Source organism: Anolis sagrei, chromosome 2, assembly GCF_037176765.1.
Source record: "Anolis sagrei isolate rAnoSag1 chromosome 2, rAnoSag1.mat, whole genome shotgun sequence".
NCBI lineage: Eukaryota > Metazoa > Chordata > Lepidosauria > Squamata > Dactyloidae > Anolis > Anolis sagrei.
Genome location: NC_090022.1, coordinates 104,712,225 through 104,735,298, shown reverse-complemented (window position 1 = coordinate 104,735,298; position 23,074 = coordinate 104,712,225). Strand labels below are relative to the sequence as shown.

The 23,074-nt window shown below is 37.5% G+C and overlaps 2 protein-coding genes across 5 annotated transcripts in view; one reads left to right on the top strand and one right to left on the bottom strand.

Annotated features, from left to right (window-relative positions):
* The window catches only part of DOCK2 (dedicator of cytokinesis 2), a 343,321-nt gene that overhangs the window by 102,728 nt on the left and 217,519 nt on the right, over positions 1-23,074 (top strand). The window contains exons 26-27 of the mRNA XM_060765022.2: positions 3,832-3,980; positions 12,339-12,434. Of these exons, the coding sequence (XP_060621005.2) occupies positions 3,832-3,980; positions 12,339-12,434 (245 nt within the window). The remainder of the gene's footprint in view (positions 1-3,831; positions 3,981-12,338; positions 12,435-23,074) is intronic.
* INSYN2B (inhibitory synaptic factor family member 2B) overlaps positions 18,998-23,074 on the bottom strand; it is a 107,269-nt gene continuing 103,192 nt past the window's right edge. For 2 of the 4 annotated variants that reach the window (XM_060765025.2, XM_060765026.2), the window contains exon 4: positions 20,933-21,081. In XM_060765025.2, the coding sequence (XP_060621008.2) occupies positions 21,032-21,081 (50 nt within the window). In that variant the 3' untranslated portion in view covers positions 20,933-21,031. Of the gene's footprint in view, positions 21,082-23,074 lie in introns of all 4 variants that reach the window. The other 2 variants (XM_060765023.2, XR_010909201.1) reach the window with 2 other exon arrangements.

The window sequence follows — 23,074 nt, the reverse complement described above, 5'->3', positions numbered from 1 at the left end:
ATATGGTGGGAAAAAAATCACCTCTATTATGATTTTTTTTGCTATGTTGTTTTCCTCCAGAAATTGAGAAACAATGCCAGACAATAATAAACCGAACCTCAGTCTCTAGGAATTCCTAGAAAATATTCGCTGTGTTCCACTTCAAACTACAATAAGAGACTTTTTAGTCCTACAGCCCCTGTTAGAGGAGACCTATGAATGAATCAGATGTACATATGCATTAATTTAGCCTACAGCAATTGATTTTATTGAGCCTGCTTTGGTTAGGCTTAAAAGTTGTGAGTAACTATGTTGACTCAGGGCCCTTCTGTACTGCTATATAATCTAGTTTCTGAATGCAGATTAATTGCATTGAATTGGCAGTGTAGACTTATATATAATCCAGTTTAAAAAGTAATCTGCATTCTGAAATTGGATTATGTTGCAGTGTTGATCCATCCTTACATGGCACAACTGAGATATAGCTGCCAATTCTATGTAATCATTAAGCTGTAAGCATCTTTAGTACACTGAATTTTTGCATCGTTCTGAATCATTCTACTTCTTAGATAGTTCTCTTCTTGATTCACATTGATTCCAGGCTGCATCAATAGAAACATAGTGTTGAGATTGAGGGAAATCTTAGTTCTGTATTCTGCTTTGGACAGGTTTCACCTGGAATAGTACTGTGTCCAGTTCTGGGCACTACAATTCAAGAGGAATAAAGGACAAGCTTGAATGTGCCCAGAGAAGGGAGACCAAAATGATGAAAGGTCTAGAAACCATGTGCTATGAGGAGCGGCTGAGGGAGCTGGGTATGTTTAGCTTGGAGAAAAGAAGGCTGAGTGGGGACATAATAGCCACATTCAAATATTTGAAAAGATGTCACATTGAGGAGGGGGTAAGCATGTTTTCTGCTCCTCCAGAGACTTAGTGTATCAGATTCAAACTACAGGAAAATAAATTCCAACAAAACATTGGGAAGAACTTCCTAACCATAAGAGCTGTTCAGCAGTGGAATATGCTGCCTCAGAGTGTGGTATTCAACAGTGAAATATGCTGTCTTCTCTAGAGGTTTTTATATAGATATGGGATGTTCACCTGTCAAGAGTGTTTTGATTGCATTTTCCTGCAGGGCAGAATAGGGTTGGACTGTATAACCCTAATGGGACCTCATAATATTGATGCCCCCGTCTATTTTGTTCCATCTCACTGGTAAAATGGAAGGTGCATGTGGTGCCTTGCTGTGACTCACACACCCTCCTCCTCCCCTCCCCATCATTTTGGGGCATTAGGACAAGGTGCCCTTTTTCTTCCCCATCAGACAGGGGAAACTGTAGCAATGAAAACAACGGCGACCCGCACACCCTCCCTCATTCCCCACCACTAGGGGACATTGGGGCAAGGCACCATATCTCACAGAGGCAAAGGCTGAAAAAAAGCAGGTAGCTCTGTTGGAGCTACCCAAAAGTCACTTGCCTTACTGTGGTTGGCGAGGCAACTTTTTGTGATGCTTCCTTGCCACTTTGGTCATCAATCGGGTGAGGTCATGGCCTGCATCATGTGATGGTGTTTGGCAGGTTCCACGGTTGAAGAGGAACAAGGGGCCAAAAAGCCCTTGTGTGATGAGGTGGGTGGTCTCTTTTAACACTATGATTCTAACTTGGAATGTAGGTATTTAATAGTTCTGTATACAAAAATTTACATTTGCTATTTCAGGCCTTGCCTCCCCCCACCCACCCACCCACCCAATTTTCATAATGATAAAGACATTTAATTCCATAGCTACATAACTGCACTCAATCCATCTTCTCTTACTTTACTTTTAAAAAACCTTTGCAAGCATTAAAAACAACAATTGAGAACTTGGAGAGCTGCCTTGGAACTCCTATTTATTGGGTCAGAGAACAAATTTACCTTACTTGTGACATAAAAACCTTCTTCCCCAGAGATGTTCAGACTAGGCACTGTAAAATGTTGTTTTTATATATTTTGTAGTCATGAAAGTGTGATTAGGTAATAAATTCCCAAAATAAATAATTAAAACAATATATTTCCATAGATATATCAATTCACCCAAAACAAGCTGAAGCGATACACCAGGGATGTCAAGCTAAAGTGTATTTAAAATTAAAATGTGCACAAAAATAAGGCTTCAGGTTATGCACTAAATTGTGCTTGCTAAGTATACCTCAATTATTAATGTCAGTGGTTGAAATTTATGGAGAATGAAATGGAATGGAAGCTTAAGAAGAATCAGCATCTATTTTGCAGCAATGTTCTTCTACTTTCAATCCCTAGATCCCCGTTCTTCCACTTTTGATCCCTAGAAAAGCAGGAGATACACCTCCATGTTATCCTTTTTACTGTAGTTCCATGAACCTACATCATTTCATCCTGCTGAATCCTAAATCTCTTAAGAACAGTATTCCAAGATATAGGGAACTGAAGTGGAGTAGAGAGGACAAAGGAACTGCATTAAATAATTCTACTTGTAGTACTCTGTATTCTACCACCTTTTGTCTACACCCCCTCCCCCACCAATTCTTTGCATTATACATACCTCCCCACCTACAACTGTGACTTAATTTTGCCTTTTTGGTTCTAAAACTCACGTATGCTGTTATTTTACTCTAGCTAGCTGTACCTGTTATCCTATTTCTGATGGACACCATCTGCTATCTGGTGTTCCCTCCCTCTTAGTAATGTCTGAATAGTGAAATGAGGAAGATTTCCACACTAATCACCATACTATGTTTAAACAGCAACTCTATGATGGAAGAAAACATCTATTTTAGGCTAATACAACAAGATACCATAAAATCTAGAGTTGATATATAATCCTCTTATCTGTCATAAGCTACATGTGGGAAACTTTTTAGTTGTACATAAATTGGTCGTGCTATTTTTTTTTTTAAAAAAACCCCTATTGTTTGTAATCAATTTCCACTTGAATGGCATAGAATGGAATTCCAGTAGAAATATTTCCATTTGAAACGAGTTTTCCTTTTCTCCTGCAATATTATTGTCTTATCAAGGCTTTCTATACTATTTTATATTTCCTGTCTACCATAGTTTTTCTTGCATCATAAAATAGGCTTTTGGAGGAAATGTATTTTTTTCTGTTGAAGATAATATTTAATAGGAGCAATAACATTTAGGGAAGAGTAGAAAGACTACCCTTTTCTGCATGTCATTCATATATGATCATGAAAATATGGAAGTGGTGGATATCTGGTTTAGATACTGACTTTTTTCTTTCTTTCTTTCTTCTCCGGAATCTGAAATTGTGTGCAAATACCCCATTATTATATGACTTAAATACATGGTAGCGCTTTCAGGGATTATCCATGAAGCATATTTGATTTCAATGAAGGGAGACCATAGCTAGCTATTTCCTACCACATCTGCTTCTGCTTAGTTATCCATACCATTTGATTTCTTTGCTTTGCTTTATGGTAAAAATATGTAAGATTAACATTTTATGGACATTTTCTTCTCTTAATGGTTATTGGAAACATGTTAATCTTCTCCCATCTGGCAACCTAAATTGGACATGAAAAGTAGAATTTTTGGAAGGAAGGTGTACTGTAATCTGTTCAAATCAGCTACTACTAAGTGAAGGGTAGGTGCAATATGGCTTTTTCCTGCACAGCATAGTTGTTTAGAAAATTAATTTCTATAGAATGAAATGTATGACAAGATGCTGAAGGGGGAAAAACAAGAAGGCTCTTAATTGGGGGGAAAAACACCTGAATTAGGGTACTGCTGGTGGAGAGGCCTACAGGGAGAGTTGAATATGGAAATATCTGTCATTTCTACTCTACTTTAAAAGAAATGTCTTCTTTTCAGAATGTAGAGACATTCTGCTCCCTGTGATTACTAAAGAACTGAAGGAATTACTGGATCCAAAGGAAGAGACACAGATGCTATTCCTAGAAAAGAAATATTGCATTGAATTACTCAACAGCATTTTGGAGGTTCTCAGTTGTCAAACTGCAGTGAGTATTGATGAGAGCAATGATTATGTAGCTGCTTCCAGTTGGTTGCAAGCCTGTGCTGATTAAGTTGTAAAATATTGATGCTGATGACTCTCATTTAATTTCTAAATATAACAGGGCCCTGACAGATAGGACCAGTTTTCACAGTTTTCAGTGTGATGATAGATACAGAAAGACAATTTCACCCTCCTGATTTTCTGGTTAATTTTCCCTGACATGTCATCAATCCCAAATTGGCTTCATTTATTTTATTGTTAAATAGTATACACATAAAGCATGGTCTAGAGATCAGATTTATGTTGCAATCTCCCTTTTTGTAGAGATTGTTAAGATTGTCCATAATGTTGAGATTTGGTATAACCATGGTTAGCTACCTGTATTCATGTCAGGTTGGCTTCAACCATGATTAACCACTTGTTTGAATGTATGTTTGGCTCTATTGTGGCTATATGTCTGTACTGATGTAATTTTTAAAACAGTATTTAAGCAAACAAATGAATATGTGGGGTTCTAAGAGGCATGAGTGGGAAGTATACAGATTTAAAGAAAATTCCTGGTCTCTAAACCATATTCACATTTTGTAAATTGGTCAGTAGTTCATTCTATTTGTATTGTGTGCCTTCAGGTAGTTTTTGACTTATGGCAACAACAACAACAACAACAACAACAACAACAACTTTAGTCTTATATTCCGCAGCCATCTCCTGGAATGGACTCAAGGCATTTTACAGATGGCACAAAGTGCCTAAAAACAAACATAAAAACGAGCACAATATAAAATACAATGAAATAAAACACATGCATATATAGGTTTTATAAATTGATATGCTACAATATGCATAAATAAGGCTATAACTCTAAACTTAATTTTCTTGCTTTCTTGATATCTAAAGTACAGTGTAAGAAAACGATAATTTTAGAAGAAACATGACATGAATTGCATAATGTGCTTTCATGTTTTGTCACTTATCTAGTAACATAAAGAACTTACAGTCAGTGGTCCTCTTTATTATTACCATTCTTGACACTATTAGTTTGGGATTTAACTATGCTTTTGATTAGTTAAAGTTGTTATGCTTTTGATATGAAAAAGCCATATTGATGTTAAACATGAAAACATTGGATTCTGTTCTCCTTCTGTTTGTATAAAGCAACAATTACTTGCTTTACGAAGACACTCTTTTAAGTATGAGCTGCTTACTGCAGATTGAATACATTACTTTTAAAAACTCACCTCTATAGTTTAATAAAGAAGAATATCACAACATACTATACCCAGACTTCATGTCCATAAATTCAATTATTATTTCAATGACATTTTGACTGGAATTCTTTGCAATCCTCAAAATGTATGTAAATTCCATATAAACTAAACTTAATCAAAATTAATAGTCTCCTGAAAAATCAATACTTGCTGATCAGCCCAAATATTTATAAATATATATTGAGGACATCAGCCTTTGAGGACCAGCAAGGTATAGTGTTTTAAATGTTGGGTTAGAAGTCCAGAAGACCGTGGTTCAAATTCCCATCAGTCATAGGAACCCATTGGGCGGCCTTGGGACCTCATCACATTTAAATTTTAAAACGCTTAATCATTATGCATCTTTAACAACAGGATGCATACACCCCCATCACATGATTTCTTTTGCTGTTTAAAGTAATCCAATTTGACTCATCACACCACAGAGGCTTTGCTCTTCCCAATTTGTTGTAATTTCTGCATACGTCACTCTCTGCTCAATGAAAATTCACAGGTGTAGTATCACAAGATTTGTAGATCTTGCATCTGCACAATTGAGAGCCACTATTGCTGTGATTTGGTGGGAACTAGCAAATTGTGATTGCTATCATGTTGGGTCCCCCTGGTGTTACAGCAGGTAAAACCACTGAGCTGCTGAACTTGCTGTCTGAAAGGTTGGTGGTTCGATTCTAGAGAGTGGGGTGAGCTCCCACTATTAGGCCCAGCTTCTGCCAACCTAGCAGTTCAAAAACATAAAAATGTGAGTAGATCAATAGGTACTGCTCCGATGGGAAGGTAATGGTGCTCCATGTAGTCATGCCGGCCACATGACTTTGGAGGCCAGTTCTTCAGCTTAGAAATGGAGATGAGCATCACCCCCCAGAACCGGACATGATTAGACTTAATGTGAAGGGGAAACCTTTACCTTTCTTTTTATGTTGCACTGTGTAGTAACAGTACTTCAATAAAATGAGTTCTATTGTTTCTACTTCATTTCTTTCACAGGGGCATAGTCTTTGGCTGTAAGGAATTCCAGACAATCTGACATGACTAGACTTAATGTGAGGGGAAACCTTTACCTTTTTCTTTGTGTCATGAACAACTTGAGAAACTGCAAGTTGCTTTTGGTGTGAGAGAATTGACCATCTGCAAGGACATTGTCCGGGGACACCCAGATGTTTTGATGTTTTACCATCCTTGTGGAGGCTTCTCTCATGTCTCCCCACAGGGGGAGCTGTAGCTGACAGAGGGAGCTCATCTGCGTTCTCCCTGGATTTGAACCTCTGATATGAATCCCGTGTCCAAATGCTCTATTTCTGCCATCTTTTGCACAGTTTCCAATGGGTTGATGAAAAACGTCATTTGATAGGACCTGTCAAGATTTGTATGCAAACGGGCTCAGAAACAGATTATCGCTTAATGTGATCAAGTCCTTAGACAAGTCACATCCTGAGCATCAGACAGATAATATAACAATCTAAGTGTAAATATCATTTTTTTTTTGTTAAAAATGGTTTTTAAATGTTCAGTCCATAGCTAAAGATAGAGAAACTTCCTTGGGAGATACCAAATGTAGTTGATACATGAGGTCTAAAATTGAAGTTTTTGTTTCTGTTTCATTAGCTAAAATATTAAGTTTAGACACTCTGTGATCAAACCTGACGATAGAGAGACATTATTGCACACCAGGGCTGGGAAAGCACCTTTGAACCCAATGTCACACACCAAAGTTGTGTATAAACAAGCAGTTTATTGAAGAATAAAAATAGCTTCAGCAAAAGGATAAAAAATGATTAAAAGTAGTATAAAGTATTTTCCATAAAAAGAGTCACCTAAACATGTAAAACAAGAATCCAAACATTGAGTTCAGGACACAGGAATGCCAAGACCATGACAAGATTTAAAGGTAAGAGTCTGTGATTCCAAAATAATCCAGGAACACAAAACCAACGCACATGAAATACAGGAACAAAACTTGAGCATTGATTCCAAGGCACGAAAAGTTATAGGAATCTCAACACGAATATATATCCAAGGCACAAGAAACTTGAAAACAAGACAGGAATTGCTCTCTAAACTAAATGTTGGTTCCTCTTAAAGCACAATCTCCTATATAGTCATATATAGTCATATAGGTTGCCCTCCTATATAGTCAAAACCCCATGCCTTTTCCCTTGAGAAGCCTCGGGAGGAGCCCTCTTGTCAATGAATCTTTGAGAGTAGCCCCCCCCCCCCCCAAGATATCTTTGTTGACAAATCTGGCTCCTTCTCCCATGGATCCCCAATTAACACATTCGTTTCACATTCCGACCTTGACTCCCTTGGGAACCCAAACTCTTTCTCTGTCTGTACAGACACATCTAATGCAGGCTTGACCATTCCAGAATCTTGAGCTTCATGGTTAACAACACTCTCCTGTCCAAAATCCTCATTTCCAGACCCCTGTGAGTCTGCAGGATCTTGGTCTTTTGACACTGAAACTTCAGACATTTTAAATTGCAATATAATTTATTTTAGTTTAATCTTTATTCATTTGGGATTTCTGGGAGTTGTGGTCACAAAAGTTACATTTCTAGTTCTGCTTTTCTCCTACTTTAAGAGGATATATTCTATGTCTCATATATCCACATGTGCAGATAGTGTTTCATTTGGTAATTATCCAGAGAAATTCATTTGCCTCTGTAGTATTCTCTGTGAAAGGAGTCTATATCTGTTTTCAGTAAAGCATGAGGTGGGAATATCCTATACCAGTGGTTCTCAACTTGTGGGTCCCCAGGTGTTTTGGCCTACAACTCCCAGATATCTCAGCCAGTTTAACAGCTGTTAGGATTTCTGGAGTTGAAGGCCAAAACATCTGGAAACCCACAGGTTGAGAACCACTGTCCGATACCCATTATATTTGACCCCAGAATGAAAACCTTACTCTGAATTGTGCATTTGTATATAGCAGTGGTTCTCAACCCGTGGGTCCCCAGGTGTTTTGGCCTACAACTCCTAGAAATCCCAGCTAGTTTATCAACTGTTAGGATTTCTGGGAATTGAAGGCCAAAACATCTGGGGACTCACAGGTTGAGAACCACTGTGTAGTGAAATCTACCTTTAAGGCGACCAGGCCGAAGCCTGACTATCAGTGGCTGTCATCTTGAAAGACAGGCAGAAGCAGGAGGAGGAGTCAAGCCGACTCCTGATTGGTCAGAGCAATTAGGGGAGGAGTCGGTATTAGAGGGAAGGAGGCTGTCAGCTTTTGACAGGGAGAGAAGTGTCTTGACATCAGACACAGAAGGAAGGGATTTTTAGGAGAGGAAGCTAAATAGGGTTCTGACAGAGAAAGAAGAGTTTTTAAGTGAGCCTTAAGGATGGGGAATAAGGTTGAGACAAGGGCTAGGGTTTTACTGTGTTGAGAGGGCCAGTAAAAGAAAGACTTGTCTTCTTATACTTAGGGAAAGTATAAGAGAGCTTATTGCCCTGTGTGTGAGACAGATAGGAATGTGTTCTCTAAGTGATACTGTTTCTAAGAATAGAGCAGTGTGTTTAAGGAAACTCACAGTTTAAAAGCTTTACTGTCAGTGGAACTATTTGTTTAACCCAACTAAGTCTCTACAACTGAATTATGCTTCTGTACCGCTCATTTTATGAGTTGATATTTGTTTAAAGATCAATAAACCTTTTCTAGTTCATTTTTAACTGGTGTCAGCTTCAGTCTGTCAATCTCCTCAGAACTAAGTCAAGTCAATAATAGAAATCTCTTTAAAGTCCAGTCAGCCAGTGAAGAAGCAATAGAAGAACCAAGGGCAAACACACCTTACATTCACACCTTTGGTTCCTCAGACCAATAAAACTGAGGTGGTGGCAGTCATACCTACCAATAACATTGGTCATTGATATATTTAACCTATGGTCAGCTGTTAATTACGTTACAGTGGTGTCCAGCGGCGAGTTACGTCACGTATAGTCTAAATTATATTATATTGGGGGCAGAGGTGGGATTGAAAAGTCTTCCCCCCTGCCAAAGTCAGAAAGGTCAACGCTAATTTCGTTATACTGGTCGCAGCGGTGGGATTCTTTGTTCCCCCCTGCCTCAGTTATCCTTTAATTACGTTATACACTGCTATTTAGAAACTGACTTCTACATACTAGACTCTGGCCTTTTTTAATAAAATGTGGAGTTTAATTCAATCATTCAGTACTTGATATCAGGGATTTTGAGTGCAAAATTAAACACCTTATGAGATATCTCTTATGAAATTGAGCCCCCGGTGGCGCAGTGGGTTAAACCCCTGTGTCTGCAGGACTGAAGACTGACAGGATGCAGGTACGAATCCAGGGAGAGGTGGATGAGCTCCCTCTATCAGCTCCAACTCCTCATGCGGGGACATGAGAGAAGCCTCGCACAAGGATGATAAAAACATCAAAATCATCCGGGTGCCCCCTGGGCAATATCCTTGCAGATAGCCAATTCTCTCACACCAGAAGTGACTTGCAGTTTCTCAAGTTGCTTCTGACATGACAAAAAAAATCTCTTATGAAACTCCAGACTTTGAGTTACATGTTAGCTTTATCAAAGCCAAAGAAGAGGATGACAACAACTTCTTAGGGAAGGTGGAAGGAAAAACCTCACCACAGTTCATGGCAGGTCTTCTGAAAATGTCAGATCTACCAAAATGAATAGGGAAATCTGCCAAACAACCAGGTGTTTCTTTTTGAAAGAGAGGTACCCTACAGTGTGACCTGGCACTCTAACTGCCAGTAGAAAAAAGGTCATGAAGTTTTCTGTTCATAGTAAAGTTTTAAAATAGCAAACAGGTCTTTTCTGGAGGTTTTAACAAGGTCAAGAAAGTAGAAATGCAAATAGCATTGTTTTTTTCTTAATTGGACTGAACTGGACATTTGTTGATGCCTCTAAAAGGCTAAGAACTGACTAATTGAAATCATTTAAGCTAAGTGCAACTGGAAAATACAGCCATCATGAAGTGTGAACACATTAACATAAGGGACTACAGTCACCACTCATTTTAGAAAAAATCGCCATTTGGTATACATGGAGTGTAATGTAGAAAGAGAAAGTTATCTCCATTAGTTTTATTAGTTCTTGGAGGCAAAATTATATGTGATTTTAATCTGATGTCAATAGTAACTGAAATATCCCACATAGATCTGAGAAACCTGAGGTTAACCTGACAGCAGAATTAGATATGTAGAAGTTTGAGTCACAGTCTTTTCTGCCAACTTCAGTCTGGGATTGCTTGTATCAGCCGTCATATCATTAATAGCATTGTTCTGTCAATTTAAGGAGTTGAAGACTATTGATTTATTTATGGAGTTTAGGACTATGAATTACCAACTGCATATTTTCAAAATTTCTATGAAATTGAGAGAAAGGGTGTCTTGTTTTTCTTCTGTAATAAAAATAAGCTACGAGATGTTGTCGTATTTCTTATACAAACACAGGTAGACCAATCTCTTGCTCATTTTAAAAATCTAAATGAATGTTTGAATATATGCATTTTAATTTATTTTTCATGTCAGGAGTGGCTCGAGAAACTGCAAGTTGCTTCTGGTGGGAGATAATTGGCCATCTGCAAGGATGTTGCCCAGGGGATGTCCAGATGTTTTACCATCCTGCGGGAGGCTTTTTTCATGTCCCTTCATGGGAAGCTGGAGCTGACACATAGGAGCTCACCCCACTCCCCGGTTTTGAACCGCCGACCGTTCGGTCAACAGTTCAGCGTCACAAGGGTTTAACCCGTTGTGCCATCAAGGGCTCTTTTTAATTAAATTAGATTAGATTAAATTAAATTAGATTAAATGCACATCAAGGATGTGTTTTAAAATGTGACATTTTAACAATTGTTTTAAAAATGCTTTCTCTCCTTACTAATTTAGCGGTAGTGTTTATTACAACTACCCTGCTTTCTACTTTCTTGCTAAATTACATGATACTGGCACAGCATTGATATAGCCATGACATTCTACGATCGCTGCTTCAGCGTATTTAATTTTTGTGTGTGATAAGAAACATAGTTGCATCTTTAATAAAACAGAAGGATATACATTTTTTAAAAATGTATACACCCTATAGCATGTGTTCAACAAATAACTGGAACTCAAGGTGATTTTGGAATATACAGTATATGAAGAAATACATGGAAGAAATTTTATCCCATCAATATGTTTGAGGGGAATGAGTTCGTTAGATTTTAATAATTCTACAGAAATTGCTTTTTGTTTAGTAAATAATTCAGAGAGTCATCTCATAATACAAATATTTATTATACCACTAAATAAAAAGAAACAAATCTGCTTTTCATGCTGGTAGGAGTTTTAAAATTGTAATCTGTTTTTAAAACATTGTATACAGCCTTAAACACATCAAGTGCTGAGAGAAAGACAGGATACATATTAAATTATGGTAAATAAAAGCAAAATGGTAAATTTGAAATTTGTGACTGTTGCAAAGGAGTCCCCGGTGGTGCAATGAGTTAAACCCTTGTGTTGGCAGGACTGAAGACCGACAGGTTGGAGGTTCGAATCCAGGGAGAGTGCAGATGAGCTCCCTGTCAGCTCCAGCTGCCCATGTGAGGACATGAGAGAAACCTCCCACAAGGATGGTAAAACATCAAAACACCCAGGTGTCCCCTGGGCAATGTCCTTGTAGGCAGCCAATTCTCTCATACCAGATGCGACTTGCAGTTTCTCAAGTCATTCCTGCCACAAAATAATAATAATGCAAAATTTAAATATTAAATTCCTTCAACTCTTCCACTAACTACTCAAAGATTGTATGTAGATTGCATGTGTGTATATGTTTGAATGGTTCCCTATTTTTTTAAAAAAAGCCCAAGTTTTTAAAAAGTCAGAGTTAAAAAAAACATGTCAAAGGATGGCAGAGATCTATTTTTAAATCAGACTAGGCTCAATCTCCTATCTTGAGAAATATGTTGTTCTTCTGTTTTAAGGAGTCATTTGCTTTATGAGTTGAGAAAATATCAGCCACATAGTTCTCTTCCACACTGACAGGTACAACTATGTTCATATAATAAGGATCCAGTCTGCCTGTACAGTTCCTTTGTAGATCATTCTTCATTATCTTGAAAATAATTGTATTTGTTTTATAGAAGTCAACTTATCAACACATACAAGAAATAATGATCCAGTTGCTGCGCACCATTAACCGAACTGTCATTAGAATGGGAAGAGATGACGCCTTAATTGTGAGTTTTTCATTTCACATTTACTGTTAAGGTACAGTCTACATTGCTAGGACAAGATATATATCAAGCAGAGATAAAACATTATGATATGTATTGGCTGGGACTTCAGGAATGGAGCCTGCCATAGCCACTCACCCTTGTAGCCTCTTGGAGAGATGGTCTCCCATATGAACTTCTCCCTTTCAAGGTCTGTCTCCTTATCACCACGCACGAGAAAAGAAGGCAGCCAGGGTCCTTCCCTCATTGTTGTGTCACTGAACTCATTCAAATAAATATATCTTCAGGGCACTGCTATGACCAATAGATGTTTTGCCCAGTTCTTTGTTAATATCTTCTCTTCCAGGAGATAAGAAATTATTGAGCAGATTGCAGTCCAAGACTTTGACTGCTCTGCTGCTCTTCCTTTCATTTATTGAAAACGTGTTATTTATTAAAGGTGGTAAAAGATATGCTCTAATCAGAACTTCAAATATTTCATAAGCAGTGCTTTGTCTTAACTTCATCAAATCCTTATTCTTGGTTCCTTCTGCTGGTCTTGGTTCCTTCAACTGTGATAAAATGGAAATTGGTTCTGAGATTGCAATGTATTTGGCAAGCCAGAAGGCACTTGGACACAGTGTCAAGTTTTGACATCTAAACATGGTATTAAACCAAGGGATATCAAACGGTTGTACATGGGAGAACTTTCATTGAAGTAACTGCATTTATGTAGTGTGCTATCAGAAGGTCTACACGGAGACAGTTATGCTCTTGGCAAATTAAATGATCATGGGATCAAGCTGCCAATCTCATTTCAGATTTAAACATTCCAAAAAATCTCCACTGCAAGTAGAGTGTTGATCCCTGTGAATTTATTTTGCACTCTTACAAGCTGTTTGTGTTTAGATATTTTCTCCAATACAATGCCTTTTACATCCCCCCTCATGTTTATTTTTGGTTATCTATTGTGACCATGGCTACCAGATTATAGCTTTTGCCTCGTGGCACCATAATGATGTCAGCTGGAGTCCAACTGAGTGATTGCATGCTTTCCATTGTGTGTTAGATTTCAGGCTGTGCATAACATATATTATTAGCGTCATCTGTGAACATTTCTGCAAAAAAGCTTGTTGAATGGGAACTGTCAAACTCCAGCTTTGTTTTCCTCCATTGGATTATTCCATTGCCTTAATGTCTTCAGAGTTTTTAAGCCTTTTCATGCAATATGCTTAAGAAGGACAGCACCAAAGGTACATTCAGTGTGTTATTTTTCTCTAATAAAAAAGAATCTCAGTAAAATCATCCAAAACCTCCTCTTTCAAAGAATGATGCACAAAGCTGCTCTCATAAATTTCAGCCATCCCTTCTGAAAGCTGTCTCAGCTGAGATGTGAAACAAGCAAGGATCTTCCTATAAAAAAACCAGACTGTCAAAAAGCAATGTGTTATCTAGGTTGGCATGTGGGAGGGAGCACTTTGCGACCACAGAATAAAAGTACACAGTGTGTGACTTTGCGAAATGATTGAAATAGCTGCCAGGTTTCTATGCTGCCATTTGCCTGGTCATCTGTGGAAAATAAAGAGTTGCCTCCTACATGACTAGGCAGGTCCCAGCTTTGTTTAAGTGGAAGATTGGTTATTTCTTTTTCTCGCCTTCTGTCTGAGGATGGGGTGTGCAGGAAAGTAGGGAAGCGATAGCGCGGATCCAATGGGGATTGCATTGTTTGTCCACTCCCAATTGGAAAAATGATTGGACATTTGCCAAGTGTGGAGAAATTAGCATTCATACTACCTCATCCAAGTGGGTCTTGATAACCAGCTGACATTGAGGTCACACCAGATGCCAGAACAGATGCCTCATTCCCCCCTGTCTAATGTAATAATAATAAAACTTTATTTATATTCCGCCCTATCTCCCTTGAGGGACTCAAGGCAGATTCCAACAAACAAAAAGGCAAACATTCAGTGCTTCAATGACAATAAGTACCAATATAATAACCCGGAATAATGCCACTTAAAAGATACCTTAAACATAACAACTATAACTTAATAAAACATAATATATTGAAAATTATAACTAACATAAAATGTGAACATAAAATGTCTAGGCCCAAGCTATTCTAATGCTATTGGCCAGGCTTTTTGCTCCACCAGCACTGCATTGTCTGGTGACCTGAAAAGTTTTGAGAATTTGCAAGGTTCTCTTAAATATAAATGTTTTGAAACACTTTTGAAAGTTCCTGTGTATTTAGCACCTGTGATTTCTGCAAAAAAGCTCCAATTTCTGGATGTGAACACCCTTTCTCAACATACATTGTTCTCAGGAGATCAAAATGCCAACTTTAGAAATTACATCTGTGATTTTAGATGTTGATTCCGCTTTATTGTTGCTCTTGTATGTTAGAAAAGAGTCTGTGAGGGTAAGCATCTGTTTCAGAATTATCTGTTCCAAAATCTTTTGAATTTATGTGGCGTTTTTTGTATTGTATTGTGTTATGTTTAATGTTTGAATTAGCAAGCCACTTCAAGGTCCTATTAATAAAGAATGCCTACTTTTCTAGTTTTGCAATTGACTGTGGTGTCTGCTGGAATTAGGATTTAAGCTGCACTCAAGACAAGCAAAATATATAGGGAGAAATAGTGAGGCAGAACAATTCCAGTGTGATATTAATCTGTAAAGTGAGGTAGAACAATTCCAGTGTGGTATTAGTCTGCAGCAGCCTTGCTTCAACTGTAGGTACACCTGCTTACCTCTCCCTGACATACTACAGTGACCAAGAAAAGGCTTTGTTGCCAGCCCCAACTAATTTTGAAAGGCAGAGTCTGTCATAGTATGGGATGCCTAGTATTCAGTTGCATGGTTGTTTTTTGTGGTGACTGTTTCTTAACGATACGATTCAGCAAACAGTATGCTGTTGTAGGTCAAATATTCCTGGCTTGGGCCTGCTTCCATTCACTTGTAGTTTTAAGTTGTCAAAGCTACTTGGCACTTCCTTGTTGCCAGGAAGTATGCCATGCATAATCCAAATGGCACTGGACAAACTTTTCAATAGCAGCGCCAGTTTCTTTAGCTTCCCACTAAACATTGCTTATCATCCTTGTATAAGCATACATTCATGCACACATACTTTGACCTCATTTATTTTTTGTGTGTCATGTTTACGAAAAATGAAACTTTGGGTTGTACTTGCTTTGAAGGTCATTTGCCACTACATTTTCAATGCTGTTGACTAAATATTACAGTTCTCATACTTCTTAAAATGTCAAATGTTATTTACTATCAAATCAGGTAAATAAGAGATAAGATAACAGGAGTGGTATGAAATAAGGACAACTTTTATTAACTAGTTACCTTTTATGCTGATTCTTGTAGATTGCAAATCAATTGTTTGGGGAAGCAATTTTATTTGGGAGCAGCTGAAGTGGTTGGTCATCTCTAACATGAGCCCCCAGCCTCCCCTGGGAAAAACACTAAGCTCTGATTAACATGGTTGCTCAAAAGTCCAGCTCATATACTGGAAGGCTAATCAAAGAATGTAAGACCCTAAAACTGCTTTGGCTTCTCACTAGGGCAAAGACCCCAAAACCAGCCCTAAGGACAGGTAAACAACCCCAGCCCCCACATTGCCTGATTCTCAGGAAAAGTTCAAAAGTCCCATCCAACACACAAAGTGCCAGTAGGTAGAACACCGAATAATAGCTTCCCCAATGCATGCTGTGGAACCTATTTAATTAACACCACCCGAAGCCAATTGTCTGTAAGTCTGTGACAGTGTAGGGTGGGTGAAAAAACCTCCAAGAAGGAGAGGATTCCTACTTGTCCCCTAAGGTAACCACATCAAGCTATGAAAGGAGGCGATCAGGTGAGCTGAAGAATTTCAAAGAGGAAGAAGAGGGTGCATGACTGGTTTATGTAGTCTGCAAAATGCCCCCTCACCCCATAGTTACCAACAAAAATGGTTCCTGCTCATCCCTGGATGCCAGCAAATTGATTTACCCCACCCTCACTGGGATGTGCAAGTGTGTTTTACTTAAATGAACTTGAAATAAGATTGTTGTTGTTCATTCATTCAGTCACTTCCGACTCTTCATGACTTCATGGACCAGCCCACGCCAGAGCTCCCTGTCGGCCATCACACCACCCCCAGCTCTTTCAAGGTCAAGCCAATCACTTCAAGGATGTCATCCATCCATCTTGCCCTTGGTTGGCCCCTCTTCCTTTTTCCTTCCATTTCTCCCAGCATAATTGTTTTTTCTGACCTTTCTTGTCATCTCATGATGTGGCCAAAGTACTTCATCTTTGCCTCTACTATCCTTCTGTCCAGTGAGCAGTCGGACTTTATTTCCTGAAGTATGGACTGGTTGGATCTTCTGGTGGTCCAAGGCACTCTCAGCACTTTCCTCCAATACCACAGTTCAAAAGCAGCTATCTGTTAACTGTTAACCTCTGGAAGATACATCCCAAGATACACAGCCATCTTTCACTAAATGGGGAAGTGCAAACCTCAGAAAATAAAACCTGCAGTTGTGCTTCTCTTACAAAACTAAGTCCTTTTGACAGAGAAAAAAGAATAAAGGAACTCACAGGCATTCATAAGCATGGAAATGTAAAGGAACCCTATTGTGTTAATTTTAGTTGCTTTATTCTAATGATAATTGTGCCTTAAATGATGACAGCTAAGCTCTACTAAGCAGTAGGATCCTTCTTTATTTTATGCATCGAAGTGCCAAGAGATACCCAAAAATTTGTGAAGTACCTAGAGGGGAAACTACCCCTGCTGCTTATCAGATTTTAGAAAGTAATCACCATTTGAAATTTGTGAACGTAATTCTCTGAGTCTTGGAAGTAGGCAGAGCAAGAAGCAAATTAATTGCAGGAATAGACACAATAAGTACATATTTATATAACCAGGACTCAGCTATCAGAAAACTTTCTAAAAATTTCCCCAAAGTACTATGACTCATCAATATATGAATACTCCCCTTTCCCTCTGATTTCATGACTGAAAACAGCAGAATTGGACCATTGGTATCTTTTATATTTTATTATATTAATTTTTGTATTTTTGTGAAATAGTTTATTTTAATGTGTTGCTTTCTTTTTGCTGCAAGAAAATGAGAGACAAATAATTCTAATTTTTAATATATTTTTAAATAATTCTAATTTTTAAAGTAGTGAATGAATAGTTTGATGAAATTGCCAATGGACATCGATAGTTAGAGGATGTAGTGTATTCTACCTTGCAGATAAAATGGATAAGAAACCCAAACATTTTGCTTTTGCATATGTGTCTAATATAATATGTGAGGTTCTTAATATATTTTACCTCTTTTTCAAAAAATAATAATGCGCACTTTTAAAAATCCAGGGTTCTTTAATAAATGGTGATGCATATTAAAATGTATATTGTCTAGTGACAGGTAATGCAATCTTATACTTTGGATATAGGGAATCCATTGCCCTGCAGATATTGGAGTGGGATTTCTCATTATCCCCCAGGTTTGGATTTGGCCAAGCAAGTTGCAGTCCATACACACATAAAAATAATTCTATTGAGTTCAATATAAAATACAGATAAAGGTATGCAGAAGGCAGCAACCTGAATCTACTTATATAATTGATATTTTTTATGGATGTTTGTCATATTACGATTTGTGAGCTATTCATGCAAATAGCCATGAATGAAAGTATATGTGGAAAGTTTACTTCCTGCCTTCTTGTATTCCCAGTACTGCAGGAAGGGAATGTGATAAGAAACAAACCACCATCAAAACAGCTCCATACAGAAGGTCATTACAATGGTAGCGAGTGACAGGCAGGCATGTAGCTGGGGGGGGGGGGGCTTGAGGGGCTTGAGGGGCTTCAGCCCCCCCCCAAATTCTCGTGGTGGTTCACGAAAAGGCCTTACTGGTGCATTATTTAAACTGTTATGCTTATTCATATCGTGATCTGATCACCATACTCAATATATCCCATATGCATGGGGGTATTGGGGTAACGATACAAAAGGTTTGCTAGGGTAGACCCTCTTTCACTCAGACTCAGCCCCCCCCCGAAACCCCCCCTGAAAAAAACTCAGCCCCCCCCCCCCGAATCGAAATCCTGGCTACGGGCCTGGTGACAGGCAAATTAAACCATGACACTGATCTGTAAGCAGGTGGTCAAATGATATGCAATGATGGCTCAGTTTACTGTATGAGAGCCTCCCATTTGTATAGTACAGTGGTTTCTCAACCTGTGGGTCTCCAGATGTTTTGGCCTTCAACACCCAGAAATCCCAACAGCTGGTAAACTGGCTGGGATTTCTGGGAGTTGTAGGCCAAAACACATGAGGACCCATGGGTTGAGAACCACTGGTATAGCGTATGAGGAAAATCCTGTAAAAACTGATGCAAACCTGAGGAAAGTAGGCAAGAAACATCTCAACCCCAGAGTTGGCTTTTCACACAATTGGGTAAAAATGGCTTTAGATTTTGGAATAATTCTGAATAGCTGTGGAATGGGAAAAAACACTTAAGAAAGCTGATGTATGGCCTGTTCTGATTATGAGAAATTGTCATGAACATAACAATTAAGTTATTGAGTTCCGAGACAGAAAAAAATAAGTCAATTTATTGCAAAAGATATTATGCCAGTAAAAGAATCTAGAAATATACAAAACATTATATTAGATTAGTACATTTCATCAGGAAAGGAATCTGTACTGAAGCCTGCTAGAACTGTGACAATGGGTAAGAAGAATAGGTATTTATTGTACTATAGAAGTACACAAACTTTTTATTTAGATCCTGTTCCTAGAAGACGGAATATTTTATTCTTACAGTTTTCTTCATTCACAATTCACTCTCCTCTGTAGGAGGAGAGTAATTTCAAGTACAGAAGTTTCAGAATATGCAATATGTGCTATACAGTATTTTACAAACATTCTCTCTTAAGTATCTTGCTGTGGTTTAGTCAATTTTTGGCAGCACATTATATATTCTTTTTATACAACTAGTGTTACCAAAAGTAATCTCTGTAGTGTACAGTATCCACTTTAGACCTCCTGGAATTCATTCCAAATGTATGGTAGACTGTCATCATATATAGGGATTCTCTGCTTTCCTAGAATAGTTTTACAACTTGTATATGAAAACATAATCTAATTCACAATATTGAAAGTAGAAACTAGTGTGAATTGTTCTTCAATTTCCTTGTGATATATCAAAGAATTAAATAAAATGGAGCATGTTTTCTTTATAATCAAATAACACATCTTTGTGTGTTTATTTTCTCTTTGCTTTAATTCCAAGGGCGTCCTTTTAGAATAAATCATAACTTTTTAGAATAAGCAATTTAATGTTATTGATAATGTCTTTTCAAAAAAATGATATCACCAAAATGGAATCCAACAGTCATTGAGTGTTTTCTGGGATTATCTTACATAATAAAATATTTAATTCTAATTGGAAAATGTGATAACTGGAAAAATATCACTTGCTAGGTTTGTAATAGTGTTTGTTTCTCAAACTTTGAATCCATGTTTCTATTTTGACATTTATGCTGTCTCCCAGATTTTACTATTTAGGAGGGAAACTTCTTGAATGTGAACAATGTTAGATGTACTTTGGTCCTCCAGGTGTTTTAGACTTCAATATCTAGAAATCCCAGACAGTTTACCAGCTGTTAGGAATTGTGGGAGGTGAAGTCCAAAACAGCTGGAGGACCAAAGGTTGGGAACCACTGATATAATTAATATAGAGTTGTTCTAAAGTAGTTTCTGAAGGAAATGAGGGCATAAAATATGCTTAAAACTCAGAATCTGGCAGCTTCAAAAATTCCAAATGAAACTAACAAAACAAAGAACAAGTTTTCTTATAAACTCACTATTCTCAAAATATATTCAGGTGAAAGGATGGCTAAATAAGTGTGTCAGACAGAGAAGGAAAGCCAGTGTTTAAATCATTTTAATGGTTGTGTCATAATGTTTTAAAATAATTTAATTTTACAAAATCAATTTAGTTGATCTTGAAACAGCTTGTTAGAGAGTTGTTTTTTTTTAGATCAAGTTTGTTGGGGTTTTTTTTTTTTGCACTTTAAAATAGGTCATTTTTTGACCACAACCAGAATTTCCTTGCATCAAATGGTTTATGCTCTTTCCCAAGTCATGATGATGAATGTACTTTAATCCTGAAAATTCTGGCTCCTTTCTCAGTTTCTGATTGTAATAATAGTAAAAACCCTAGTTGCCAAAAACCAGGAAGTATAAAGGGGAATCAGCATATGTGACTAGTACAGAAGCATGGAAATGTATAGTCTGTTTATGATGATTCAACCACAGGCATAATTCCAGTTGCTACTCCTCAATGGAACAGAACTCCAGCTGCAATTCCCGAATGGAGCTTCAATATGTCTACTCTATTTGGGATGAGCAGTTGAATTTAGGCCGCAGTTTGGCTATAACATATAGACCAGCTATTAGAGTTTCAAAACCAGTATTTAAAGTTTTCAGATCCACCAGAAGCATTTCTTTTTCTTTGTCTTTTTCCTTAATTCCTGTTTCTCAGGGACTGGGTGATCAGATGGTTGCTTTTGCAAAGTTGCTACTGGAGGGATCTCTTCAACTTGATCCAGTGTTTTCAGAACTTGATGGAATCTTCCTTCTTGTTGTCTGAAGTCATGTTCAACACTGCAGAAGAAGGAAAAAAGAGATTAGCGAACTATTCAGTGCATATTTCTGGATATAGTTATATTTGGCACAAGTGTTAAAATGCTGGCATTCATCTATTCTGATAACTGAAATGGCAATTTTGCGTTACTTCACCTGCCATATTGAATTTCAGATAGAAACCTTTTCCCATAATTTAGACGGAACATTTTGATCCCACACCCATTTGTGCCAAACCCAATTAATATAGGTTGAGGAGAGAATCTCAAAAAGATGTCTAGTTCATATTATCTCAGCTGGAGGCCATACTCATTTAATACATCTCATTCCAATAGCAATGGATGCAAGGTTTTTGGATTTCTAGTTGCCTTTCTCTGTTCTTAAAACTGTTCTAGTTAATCTGACATATTAAAGCTGCCAGTTGCAAAGAGGCAAATAATTATGCAGTAAAACATCTGAGAAAAATGTAAAAATAACTGTCTTGACATTTATCTTGTATATGGTTTATTCAGAGTTAATCAGTGGTAGAGAGGTTGCTAATAGGTTTTTTATTGAACTGTGAAGGAAGCAATCACAGTGCTTACATGAAATACAAATGAATTATTATTGTTTTTTAAACAGCAGTATGGTTTTTTTTGTACTTGTTACTTGTTTCCAAATAGATCAATCTGTAGTAGAACAAGCTGTCAGGACTTTCTCCTTTTAAAAAAAATCTGACTTCTATCAGAATGCTTGGTGTGGCTGCTTATAATAAGAAATCCAAACACAAAATCCCCAAGAGGAATTCCACTTGATTAAATAAAAATTTAGATTGTTTAGTCGTATGTGATTGGATTAATAAAGTCATCAAATGAAATGAGATGTTTGAAATATTTATAAGGCAAGATACATTTTTTTAAAAAATACTGCACATGCGTTCCCCAGTAAGCATCATCTTATAAAAAAAAATCCTAGTGGGGAACTTAAGGGGATAGAAGGGGCTTTCAATTTGCCTTATGTGTAAGTTTTTGAATTAATTTTTTAAGTGTGCTGATGAATTTAGAACATCTTCTAAGCTGATCAACAATGCAGTCTATATATGTCTCCATGGTAGTACATTCCATGGGATTTGTTGAGGTTTATTCTAGTGACAACTTAATAGCAATACACTATATCCAGTGTTAACAAACTGTACAGCATTGAATACCAATTGCTAGGCAGCATAAACTGTTAGATAACTTTGCACATATGTTCTGCCTGTGAGTTCTTGTCTGTTCATGGTGGAAAATCAGGTGATGGACCAGACAGACTTTCAGTCTGATTTGTTCTTAACCTCAATAGAGATGTATTTCTTCCTGAAGAAGATGATGGAGATATAGAGTTACACCTCTGTACAATAATCCATATTGTGGGGCAGTAGGGTTATTGATGACTCCTTATTATGAGGGGTGTCCCTATTTGACGTCTGGAAAACTTGTTCTTGATATGACTGATAAGTGTGCCTTGTTATAAGGAATGTCCTGTACTTAAGTGCTGGGAATATTTTGCTCTTGTGTTCTGTTAGAAATCTAGTATTTTGTGTTCACTAATATAGCAATTACGTGATTTGTGAATGTGAACAATGTTAATTTTGCAGAGTATTACATGACTAGGTTAACAGAAATCAATACTTTCCATTGATATTTAGGAGAAATATAAACTTGTTAACATCTACTTGGCAACTCTCAAGCCTGCATGTCATGAAGTTTGACTGTCCCTTATTGCTATTTTAAAAACCTGGCAAACACTATGAGGCAACCACTGTGAAGTTCTTTCTGCATATGTTCTCACCTCCTTCAGAGCAAGAATTCTTAGCAGGACTCAGCTGTAGGATCTGAATGACTTGATATGAGATAGCCAATTCTATAAAGGGAGGGAGCATGTCTCCCTTATGAGTAATAATATGTTTAACATCCGGTCTAAGTCATAATGTAGTTTACTAACCTTTTCCCACTGTTTTTTCATCATTTTAGGTCCATTTTCATTCCTAACCATA